Consider the following 12,297-nt stretch of genomic DNA (forward strand, 5'->3'; position numbering starts at 1 on the left):
ACCCCATACAGATGACATTGAATTTTGGAGAGTTGTCTTCACTGTGACTTTATATTTGAGTTGCACTAATGGGGTTTACTTCCCTTTTAAGAGAGCTACACAGCAGTTCTAATGACACTGGTTTCAGTAGTTAGAAGGATGAAGGAAGAAGATGGAAGCAATGCAAGCCTTAGGTAAAAGAATTATACTTGCCTCCTTTTGAAGCAGTGGGCTAAGGTACCACTGAGACTTGGAGTCAAGGCCAGAGAAAACTTTCTACATACTCATTCAGAGTAGGGTGATGGGGCTGCCATCCCCACTGCTGTAGAATTTATCTCATTTTACAATTCTTGCTTTAATGGAAAGATAACAAATTGCTCCTTGGGTCAGAGAGTCTGAGAAAGGAAGATAAACATTACTAAGCGTTGTCATGGCCTTTATAAGAAGTTGAGTGCAAAGGGTGCCCCCGTAAGGTGGTCAGGGCTCCAAGAGTTTGTCCCCAGCTTGACTTCTGTCAAACTGTCTCTATGACAAGGCTGTTTTTTCCTTCCCATTGTGAGCATTCCATCCTCAAGACGCTAAATGCTTTCATCATTGTCTGCTTTTGAAGAGGAAATTGTTGGACTTTTGCCCAGTTTGACTGCAAGTAGAGTAGGAGGAGATGTAGGAAAGTGAGCCAAAGTGCAGTTTAACCAGACAGTGTTTACTTCACATGTGTTGTGTCACGATAAGGATAGGGGTATTGGTAAAAACTTTCATGCTCCATAGCTACCTTTTCTAGTGAAGCATAAAATTTAAAAAAAGAGAAATAAATTAATAATGCATATGTAAAGCAGGCTATTGGTATATCAGGCTGTCAGCATGAAGTTTCACAATTTTGCTTCCAACCGTATTTCGCTAGAACTAGGGAAGTGCTTAAAGAGGCATAAAATTGAATTGTTGGTTGGAAGGAAATTTAGGAACTATTAAATGAAACTCTCCTCTTTTATCTGATTATTACACGGCTACCACACTCATTCATTCCCCCAACACACACACACACACACACACTCACACACACACATTTTTTCTCTTTGGTAAAGTCCTTATGTGGCAGATAGAGGTCTGCATGGTCTTTCCAACACTGACTCTTTTTTCCCCTCACCTGCTCCCCCTGTACTTTCCTCTGTCCCTCATGTCCTTCCTCCTCACAGAGATCTTTCTTGACTGTTGACACGTTCTACTGGCACTTCTCATTTATCCATTGATCACATGCACATTGTGCATTTGTGGTTTGTCTGATCAGTGAGAGCAGGGACTGCATTTTTGGCTCATTTCTGTGTCACCAGCAGCTAACACAATGCTTGGCACATAGCTGCACTCATATATGTATAGAACCCGTGAATTCCATCCATTGCATTTTCTGTAGTCACCTGACTTTTATTTGAACTTTGCGAGGTATTTTATTCCATTTTGTATTTGCTCTAGTGATAATACCATTTTTAGAAAACTGAAGAAAATGTTGACAACCAAAATGAGAAAAGGATAATATTAATATATGAAGGACTCATATAAATCTCTAAGGAAAATGTTTAAAACTCTAATAAATAGACCAAGTATGTGATTAGCTAATTCACAAAAGAAATTCTACATAAAATGGCTAAAAGAGACCTGAGAAAATGCTTATTTGCACTAGGGATCATATAAACGCAAAGCAAAGCAAAATCCTACCTATAGATTTAGCAAAAATTATTTGGCACAAGAAGCAGCCTGAGAGACCTCTTACACAGTGACTCTGTAGACTGTGTTAGGTTAAAAAGATAGTTTTAGAGCCACTCAGACCTAGTTTTAAGTCTTAGATCTTCCACTTGGTTAAATGTATGACTCTTTTGCAAATTAATTTTATGTCTCGTTTATAAAATTAGGAGTTTACCTATTTATAGGGATTTTGTTATTGTTTGTTTAATTCATTCAGAAATACTTATTGAGTGCCTGCTTTGTGCCCAAACACATTCTCAGGTACTGAGGATACACACTGAACAAATTATCCCTGGCTGATGGAATTTACATCCTAATGGTAGAGACAGACAATAAACAAACACATAAATAAAATGTACAGGATGTTGGATAGTGTTGAGGGCTATAGAGGAAAATAAAGGAGGGAAGGGATGGCAGTTAGTATGTCACTGTGTTGCTATTTTAAATAGGATGATTCAGGAATCCCTTACTGAGACGGTGACATTTCAGCAAAGATTTCAAAGTGGTAAGGGAGTAAACCATGTAGATGTCTTGGGGAAGAATGTTCCAAGTAGAGAAAATAACACAGATAAAGGAATGAGGGAATATTGTACCTGATATGTTTGGGGAATAGCAATGGAGCCAGTATAGTAAGAACAAGTGATCAAGTGGAAGATACTATGAGAGGTGAAGGGGGACGAGATTGAAGGCCTTGTGAGCTACAACAAGCGGGTTGGCTTTCACTTAGGTGGGAAGTCATGGCTGAAATTTCAATCAGGGGAATGACATAATATGAGTATATTTTAAATGGATTATGTTGCTGTTGCATTTAGAACAGACTATGCTGTGGAAGCAGGTAGACTAATTAGGAAACTTGAATTTTGAATAGGGGTTGATGGTGACCTGGACTAGGGTGGTAGCTTAAGGAAGGGTGGAGACAGAGAACTACTTAGACTCTGTACATTTTCAAGGTACGTAAATATTAGGCATGAGAGGAAAAGTGAAAGATTACAAGGTCTTGGGCTTGAACAACTGGAAGGATGGAGTTGTTGTTAACCAAGGTAACGTGTAGAGTGCTTAGCCTGCTGTGTGGCATCTACTAGATGCTACATAAAGGGTGGTTCCCTTCCCCAAAATTTAGGGTAAAAATGAAAGACTTTTCCTTTATCTGATGTGCTTGTGTCCACCTACACAAACAAATAGAATATTTCACCAGAATAATTAGATAACAAATTATACATTTAGCTAGCACATTGGAGTTTAGTAAATTACTCCATCTGTTCACTAAGGTATTTACACTCTAATAGAAAGTGGAACTAATATTTTTCTATATGACTGATACAGTAATGGCAAGGTTATCAATAGTAATAAAACTTTTTTAAAAATCAAAGAAAAAACATACTCTCTCAGTGTTTTCATTTTATGGATAGCATACACATGTGACTCTTTATGCCCCTTTTTTTTCTTTTCAGGATGCTGCCTTATGGCTGTTTAGCAACAGGAGACCACTCTGGCCTCATTGAAGTTGTGAGCACCTCTGAAACAATTGCTGACATTCAGCTGAACAGTAGCAATGTGGCTGCAGCAGCAGCCTTCAACAAAGATGCCCTTCTGAACTGGCTTAAAGAATACAATTCTGGGTTAGTGTATTTTGTTTGATTATCATTCTTCTGAACAAACTGCCAAACAAGTAACTGTTCTCGCAGTTAGAATCATCAGTGTCCTAGAGGAAATATTAGTGTTATTTATTGCTTCATTTCAGGTTAGATCAAAATGACAAATAGGCCTTCCTAAAATCTTAACTGAAGATTAGCATTGAATTCTGCTTCATCTAGATCAAATTTCAGAGCTGGGCAGTAGTTTAAAAATCTAAGAACTTAAGTGTTTAACAAATAACATATAACTTTTTAAGTGCATGAACTTCCATAATTATGTGAATGTATGAACCTAAGTAAATTTTCAATAGATTTTTAAAATAGAAGTAAATGAGCTTGTAGGCTGATCTTTCCAAACTAAAAAATACAGTGCTAGGAATTGTGTTACTTACAATTATTGTGTTGGAAAAGCCCTAATACATAGGAAATTAAGGAATTTCACAGTGAGGGGAAAACACTGCAAGTATTTTTGGCTGAAGATTTTGAAGTCAGACTTAAATGTTATCATTGGCAAAATCCAAGAACTTGGACTTCCCTGGTGGCACAGTGGTTAAGAATCCGCCTGCCAATGCAGGGGACTTGGGTTCGAGCCCTGGTCTGGGAAGATCCCACATGCTGTGAAGCAACTAAGCCCGTGTGCCACAACTACTGAGCTCGCATGCTGCAACTACTGAAGCCCGTGTGCTGCAACTACTGAAGCCCACGCTTCTAGAGCCCGTGCTCCACAATTAGAGAAGCCACCGCAATGAGAAACCCGTGCACTGCAATGAAGAGTAGCCCCTGCTCGCCGCAACTAGAGAGAGCCTGCATGCAGCAGTGAAGACCGAATGCTGCCAAAAGTAAATAAATAAATAAATAAATAAAATCCAAGAACTTGTATGTGAGAATTAATTTTCATATTTTGATTTTAGGGCCTTGTCCCTAAAGGGTCTATATTAGTTACTTCTGATATAAGTCAGTGACTTTAATGGTTGGCACTGTAATACTTAACTCTTAAATGTGGAATTCTAGTCTTCAGTCAAAACTACAAAAATGTTCCAAAGCCCAGCATCATTCAGCCAAGCTGATGGTCTCCTCTCATTACTATGCATATGAACCTACCCCCGTCCCCGACAGAAATGTGAGCCCCAGGACACAGCAGTTTGAATAGTTGATGTCCAGTTACCTGATGTCTTTGAGCAAGCCTGCTGACTCCTCCCTGCCCTGCTCCTCTGATCATCATCCTCACTCTTGGCTGATCCAGCATCTTCTCCTTATATGGTTTTGGCAGCTCTGTGTTGCAGTTGTTCTCACATTAAAAAGGAGACAGAAGTGTGGATTGGCTCCGTCCCACACACTTGGAGGCTGAAAACCTTCCTTGCTCCTATTTTTTTCTCTTATTCAGGGATGACCTGGACCGAGCCATTGAGGAGTTTACCCTGTCCTGTGCCGGCTACTGTGTAGCTTCTTATGTCCTTGGGATTGGTGACAGACATAGTGATAACATCATGGTCAAAAAAACTGGCCAGGTAAGCAACTTCCCAGAGTGCCAAGGGCCTCAGTGATGCTGTTACTTATGTGCAGCACAGTCTCTTGTGAAACTCAGATTCTTTATGAGTCTCAGTCATGCCTTTGTCTTTCCTTTTATTTCCCACCCCTTGTTTCATATGCCATCTGCTTCATATATTGGTTTGTTTGCTTGAAGTTAGGTGATAAGCATTTATTTAAATGTTTAAAAAATTATTTAGGTTATTTACAAGTGACCTATTCCTTCAATATAAGAAATTGTATTTGGGACACATATGTGCCCAAGAGCAGAAGGAGCAGATAATGTGCAGGATGTATTAACTTTAAAGAAGATAAGTGTTAAAAAAAGAAAAAGTTGAGACAAACCCCACTTGAGGCATTTTTTCTTTTAGAATATCAAATATAATCATCTGTGGGAGTAAGGCGATACGGAGTATGCCTAATATCATTTTGGGGTAGCTAGGGAGCTAGACCAGGTTATATAATACAAAGAAGCTCTTAGTTTTGAAGTGAAAATTTTCTTATTCTTCAGAGTGACTTTTGTTTGTAAATTCTTTAATATTAAGCAAAGACAGATGAAATAATTTGAGACTTTTTCAGTTTAGCCACCCTTAGAATTCCCTGACACTAGGGGCATTCCAGAGTAAAGACTCTGAGTCACTCTGTGAACTCTGGCCCTAGGTGGGACCCAGAGTTTTACACCTCCTTGGAGATCTGGGTAGTTCTGGCTTGATCTTTTGAGAGTTGAACCTTGTGTTCACACTTAAAAGGATTCCCTCCGACTTCTGGTTAATCAAGCTGAAACACAGGTTTTTCTCCATTCTTTCTTGATGCCCTTCTAATATATTGAGGAATAAGAAATATGTAAATCCAAGAAGTCAAAGATAATAGGAAAAGAGGCCAACAGTGGGTGAAAGACATCAACAGATTTGGGGATGAGCAAAAGGAAAATGGAAAAATAGCAGTGACTCGGCATAACTGAGAAAATGGCTACTTGTGGAAGGGTGTGTCAGTCTGAGGAAAGCTCTGGAATCAGGGGCACTAGGTGCTGCTGAAGGTGGGGAGAAGGGAAGAGGCTGAAAACAGGATTGATTGGCAGTTTATATATGGAGCAATTAGGTGCTTATATCTCCTTCCCAACTCCAAGAAGGGCTAGAGGATTTATTCTCTGAAGAAACCAATTCTTCTGACTCAAGGACAAACAGCTTCTATGGAAGCCAAGGGTATGATGCCATATTAAAAATAGGGATGGAGTGAAAGTTGGCATGATAAATGGTATGATTCCCAGCCACTTCTGCTTGCTTTGCTCCAAGAACAGTAGCAACCAGGTGTATATTCCCACTCTCGCAATAGACTACATGGTTCTTCTCAAGAGAAACTGATCAGTTCCAGTGAAAAGGCTTACAGATGCTGACTTTTGAGGTCTTTCCCCAGATACTCTGCAAGGAAGCCCACTGATCAACAATCCTACCATGTCCATAGATTTTTCATTCATCTTGTTAGTGACTCATTCTTAAATATGAATGGTCAGCCAAAGATTATCAGACATTTGTTGAAAGCCTCCACCATGAAAGAGACCAAATCAAGCAAAATGGGGGGAGGGGGAAAGAAGAACTCTGGGAAAACAGTACCTGCAGTAAACAGAGGATGATTTAAGAAGTAAAAACAGAAAAGATACTGCATCTATGAAGTAGTAAGATTCTATTTTTAAAAATTAGAAAATGGAATTCCTGTAAATTAAAAAGAGGAACAAATAAAATAGTATAAACTAAAGATCAACTAACATTTCTTGAACTCTTTAACTTGTGGAAAGCACAGTGCTTTAAGTTCTTTATATACGTTAACTCCTTCAATCCTTATGATAACCGTACAGAGTAAGTGGTAGTGTTATCCCCATTTACAGGTGAGAAGATTGACACAACAGAGAGTGGACATACCAGGATTAAATCCTGGCAGTTTGGCCCAGATTCTGTTTTTTAGGCACCAGGCAATGTATTGCCCTTTAATATCCCGAAGAGGACCAAGATATCTGATAAGTAGAAGAAAGAGGATCCAGAAATGATAGAGGATCAGTCCAGGGAGGTTCACCATCTAGCCTAATAAAAGTTACAGAAAGAAGTAGCACATAAGAGGAAGGGAAGGAACTTACCCAAAAATAATACAAAAACATTTCCCAAAGCTGATGTTTGTGACTATCCAGTCAAAAGGGCACGGAAGTTCCCTTACAGTAGATGAAACAACCCTTACTAAGGCCATGCACCGTGACATTTCAGTGCATCAGGCATAAAGTGATGGTCTTAAAACCTTCCCAGAGATACAGCAAGCCACTTACCAGGGTTCAGGAGTCAGAAAGACTTGACTTCTAAAATAGCAGCGTTGGAAACTGTTTAAGACAGTGGGAATTAGCCTTCATGATTTTGAGTGAAAATGATTTCTAACCTAGAATTCTATACCAGACTTTCAGTATGAATGTAGAACAAAGACATTTTCAAACATAAGGTTTCAAAAGCTGTGTCTCTTCTGCATCTTTTTTCAGGAGGATGCCAGAATAAGGGCATCCATGAAAATAAGGGTCTCAACTGGGGTGCTTTTGCCCTTGGAGGACATTTGTCAATGCCTGAAGACAGTTTTGGTTGTCAGGATGCGGGAGGGGGTATTCTACAGGCATCTGTGGGTAGAGGCTAGGGGTGCTGCCAAACATCTTATAGTGTATGTAAGATAGAACCTCACAACAAAGAATTTTAGGGCCTAAATGTCAGTAATGCCAAAAGTGAGAAAGCCTGGTCTACACCAAAAGAGAAATGATGTGGAACCCAGGAAACAGGGACTGCAAATGGGAGGAGAGTGAAGGTTGAGCACGGGGTGATGGTTCTTTGGCAGGCTTAGAGAACAGCCAGCCCAGACAGGAGCTAACAGATTACCTGACCATGTGGAAAACTGTTGTGAAATGATTTTTAGATTTTTAAGATTTTGTGAAGAATTAATGACCAGATCATAGAACACTAAGACAAAAAATAGTTTTGTCAAGAAAAAAGATGAGCAAGAAAAGGAAGTGTAATCATAGTATACTATTACCACATGGCTTATGTACTTCGAACAGTAAACACTGGATATTGATTTAACCAGAAATTATGATATAATGTGTTGCATTATGAGGCATGACATCAGCACAGGAGTACTAAATCTTTACCTTCCATAATAATCCAAAATTAGGAAGTAAAAAATAATTATAAACATACTGTTTAGAAAAATGGAGACATATATCAGGAAAAACACGTGGACGGGTAGGGAGAAGTTACCTCTAAGTAGTAGCGCTTAAGGTGGTGAGGGAACTGGTGGGGCAAGGATGTACTCTCTCTTTGTTTTATTTCTGTGTATAAAACTATTTGATTTTTTAAAATCAAACATGTTTATTATTTGGATGTATTTTTTTAAAGATTCATCTTTCCCACTGTGTATATGCAGTTTAATATCAGGGTTATTATTGAATATAAAAGACCTTCGAATGTCAGAGCACTCTTTTCCCAAATGATCCAGGAGGCCGTGTAGTGTGTCTACTACTACTCCATTTGATGTAGTGCATGGGCATCTAGGACTGCTGAGGCCTTGGATTTTTATTTGGAACCCACCAGAAAAAAAGGGGAAATTAAATCCCATTTGTTTTCCAGCTCTTCCACATTGACTTTGGACATATTCTTGGAAATTTCAAGTCTAAATTTGGCATTAAAAGGGAGAGAGTGCCTTTTATTCTTACCTATGATTTCATTCATGTGATTCAACAAGGAAAAACAGGAAACACGGAAAAGTTTGGCCGGTGAGTATTGTCCTCGTGTCAGTGTAAACACATCTAATGTTTTCTCAACTGACCAGCTAGACTAGCATTTAGCTGAGAGGTATATTTAGATTGGGGAGATAGTCAGTCTGCTAACAGGAGGCTTTGGGGGAACTTGCCTGTCAGATCCTGTTCTGGTTCAAAGAAGAGAAGAAAAATGCTAGAGGGCTTCCCTGGTGGCACAGTGGTTGGGAGTCCGCCTGCCGATGCAGGGGACACGTGTTCGTGCCCCGGTCCGGGAAGATCCCACATGCCGCAGAGCAGCTGGGCCCGTGAGCCATGGCCAACGAGCCTGCGCATCCGGAGCCTGTGCTCCGCAACGGGAGAGGCCACAACAGTGAGAGGCCCGTGTACCACAAAAAAAAAAAAAGCTAGAAATTTGAAATACATTATTGTTTTATTCCAATAGTATACCACCTTTTACCTGTATTAGAAAATTCTCTGAAACTGTTAAGACATTTGATAGTGAGATGCTGAGAGGGACTGGCATTTTGCTGTCATTCTGTGTGAAGTGCAGTAAGAGAGTCAGGGTTCAGGGAAAGACCTTGTAATCTCTGATCTATTCCTTGCTGTTTGTAGGTTTCCAAGCACATTACTTGTCATCTTGTCTTCTTCATTTTAAATGGGGACAAAAATAATTATATTTCAGGGATATTTTGATAATGAGAGATATGTTACATGATGTGATCAACTCATCCATATGCTTACCAAATGATTGCTAGTATCATTTCGAGTTCCGCATGGGTTTCTGCAGAGTATAACTCTGGATCCATTTTCCTCTTTGGCAAAATTAGGGAGATAGGATTGGGTGGTCATCTTGAATGACCAGCTTGAAGAGGAGAGAGAGGGAAGGCAAGATGATAGAAAGGTACAATGCAAATTCATTGACACTGGTTTGGGGGACATTAAAGAAATTAAGTCTCTGGAGTCAGACCACAAATCTAGAATCTAGAATTATGGTTAGAAATCCTTATGGATTATAATCACCACTTTTTTATAATTAATTTTTGTGACACATAGAATTAAAAAGCCTAGATTAAGTGTTAAATTGCCTTTTACCATATAATTTCTATTTAATTTTGTTTTTGAAAAAGATATGTGTGGTTTTAGAGAACTTGATTTATTTTATGTAAATTTTAGTCCTGGGACAATTTTCAAAAGGGTAAAACTCAGAAACGAACCTTTAGTTCAGTAGAAATTTTCCAGCTCTTATGGAAAGTCTAGCTATATCACTCATTTTCCTTTATGAAATTGCTATTTCCGTTCTAACATCATACTCTTGTGATTTGCTGCATCAACTGAAGGTTCCGCCAGTGTTGTGAGGATGCATATCTGATTTTACGACGGCATGGGAATCTCTTCATCACTCTCTTTGCACTGATGTTGACTGCAGGGCTTCCTGAGCTCACATCAGTCAAGGATATACAGTATCTTAAGGTATAAACCTCTTTTCTTTGTAAATTGGACTTTGTGAGCATAGAGCTCAGCCGTACCTACCTGTTTCATTCAGATGTTCAAAGGGAATGGAACAAAGTCATTTCCTGTGAGACAGTTTTACCCAGGAGTGGTAGTGACAAGCAGCTAAGTAGTTGTCTTGCAGTAATCATAAATTCATTTCATCTTCAAAAAGCCTCTGGCAGAGGTCATATTATCACCATACCTTGGTGTTCATTCTCTCTCCCATAAATGGTATTTGAATAAGGACATGGGGTATGCTGTGTGGCCAAGTCAGCCTCCTGCAGACTTTTGAGATTCGCATCTCACTACAGAGAATATATAAAATCAGATTTTTTCCCTTCATTTTCAGGACTCTCTTGCCTTAGGGAAGAGTGAAGAAGAAGCACTCAAGCAATTTAAGCAAAAATTTGATGAGGCACTCAGGGAAAGCTGGACTACTAAAGTGAACTGGATGGCCCACACAGTTCGGAAAGACTACAGATCTTAACGATCAGCCTTTGCTCCTAATGTATTTGTTGGTTTCGTTTAGTTTTCATTTTGCACTTGCACTAAATTGAACGTGACCCTGCCAGAGATGTTATAAAGGGAATGAAATCCTGGAACCCAGAGTTAAATTAAAAACAATGGCATCCCACAGAAACCTAATCTGAACAATCCCTGATGACCACCCTCTGCTTTTGAATGCTTCCGAGATTCATCATGCAAACTGTCAACATTATGGATAATCATTTCCTGCTGACTTTGCACGCCAAGGAATGCTACTAGAGATTGTTTTTTGTCTTTCTGTTTTTTGTTTTTGTTTTTTTTAAGTATTTGGTACTTTTCTGGAAAGGTGTAAATACTTCTTTTTCATATTGTGACCAAGTGTTATCACTCAGCCAACTTATCCACACCTGGGGACTAGTAGCTGTTCTTACTTTCCAAATGAGGCTTAAAAGAAAGCTTTCTTTCTTCCCTTTTTAAATGTGGAAACTACAAATTATAATATAATTTGAAATTATGATTTTTCAAAAATCTTTTAAACCTGTGGAAACATTAATTCTTTTGTTGATACTTATCTACTGTGATAGCATCATCCCAGCCAGACTTGATGAAAATCTGCTTGGTGAGGCAAATATAATTTATGCTGCATATATATTTATAAAATTTCTAGTGGGAGTTCTACATAAAAAGGATGTTATTTTGATTTTCTTCAGCCTGTGTTTTAAAGTTTTACAAAAGCAGAGCTTTTTCCTAAGTTACTTTTTAGTTAACTATGTGATCCAGTTCTTCCAGCTGCTTCTATAATGAGGCACATATTAATACAGTTTTTACGTGGTATCTATGAAAGAGTTCACTTCATAGAGCATAATACTTGAGCAAATGTATCCAAGACAGAAAGCAAATGAAAAGGAAACTATTTATGGAATAAACTCCAGGCCTAAAATTCAGTATTTTAGTAAAATGCCAGCTGTTCTTACTGTATTTATTAAAACTTGTAATAATGTGATTTTTCAAGGATATTAGTTCAAATTGAAATGTTTCATGCCACATGGAATTCTTTAATTTATTTGTTGAGGTACCATATATTTAGGGTGCTAGATGGCAGAAAATGTTAATATGTGCAATAGGAACTACTGGTTTGAATGTGTAAATGGATGCTCTTCCTGAGCACTGGCAACATCCAGCAAAACTACTGCTTATTCTCCAAAGACTATTGGGAGCTCTCAATCCTCAATGACATGGGAAAGAGAACTGAGTATTTGCCCTGCGACTGAGTTTTCTATAGGAATTTTATTAAAGATTGTTTAATTTTGTTGTCTTCCTTAATGTTCTCAGTCAAATAAATGGGTGAGCTGTTTTTGGCTGCTCTTGGGATGTGTGGGCCTCTTCTTTATGGGCAGCACAGGACCTTGGCACTGGGACTCTTTAAGAAATGGTCAAGTCAATAGACGAACCAACCTCAGGGTAAGCTAAGGCTCATGGTCTCTTCCGTGACTTCTCTCCTTGTTTCCCAACCCCATCAAGCAGTATGGGAGGCCTTTTGGACTTTGGTTGGGAGCCTGAGGCAAGAGGGTGTCTTCACTGAGTTTCCATGCCTTTGGGAGGTATCCTGAGGTCTGGAAGAACATCCCTTCAGTTACTTGGTACCCAAGGCTAGACTAGCCACTT

General features: G+C 39.0%; 1 protein-coding gene across 13 annotated transcripts in view; it reads left to right on the forward strand.

The window, feature by feature from the left end:
- PIK3CB (phosphatidylinositol-4,5-bisphosphate 3-kinase catalytic subunit beta) overlaps positions 1-12,005 on the forward strand; it is a 190,979-nt gene extending 178,974 nt beyond the window's left edge. For all 13 annotated transcript variants that reach the window (XM_030761527.2, XM_089911087.1, XM_089911083.1 and 10 more), the window contains 5 exons: positions 3,168-3,335; positions 4,735-4,858; positions 8,525-8,670; positions 9,993-10,125; positions 10,496-12,005. In XM_030761527.2, the coding sequence (XP_030617387.2) occupies positions 3,168-3,335; positions 4,735-4,858; positions 8,525-8,670; positions 9,993-10,125; positions 10,496-10,633 (709 nt within the window). In that variant the 3' untranslated portion in view covers positions 10,634-12,005. The remainder of the gene's footprint in view (positions 1-3,167; positions 3,336-4,734; positions 4,859-8,524; positions 8,671-9,992; positions 10,126-10,495) is intronic.
- Positions 12,006-12,297: the final 292 nt, after the last annotated feature.

The sequence above is a fragment of the Delphinapterus leucas genome, chromosome 4, assembly GCF_059928025.1.
Source record: "Delphinapterus leucas isolate spDelLeu-1000000601 "Yukka" chromosome 4, BTC_Dleu_Yukka2, whole genome shotgun sequence".
In the NCBI taxonomy this organism is placed as follows: Eukaryota; Metazoa; Chordata; class Mammalia; order Artiodactyla; family Monodontidae; genus Delphinapterus; species Delphinapterus leucas.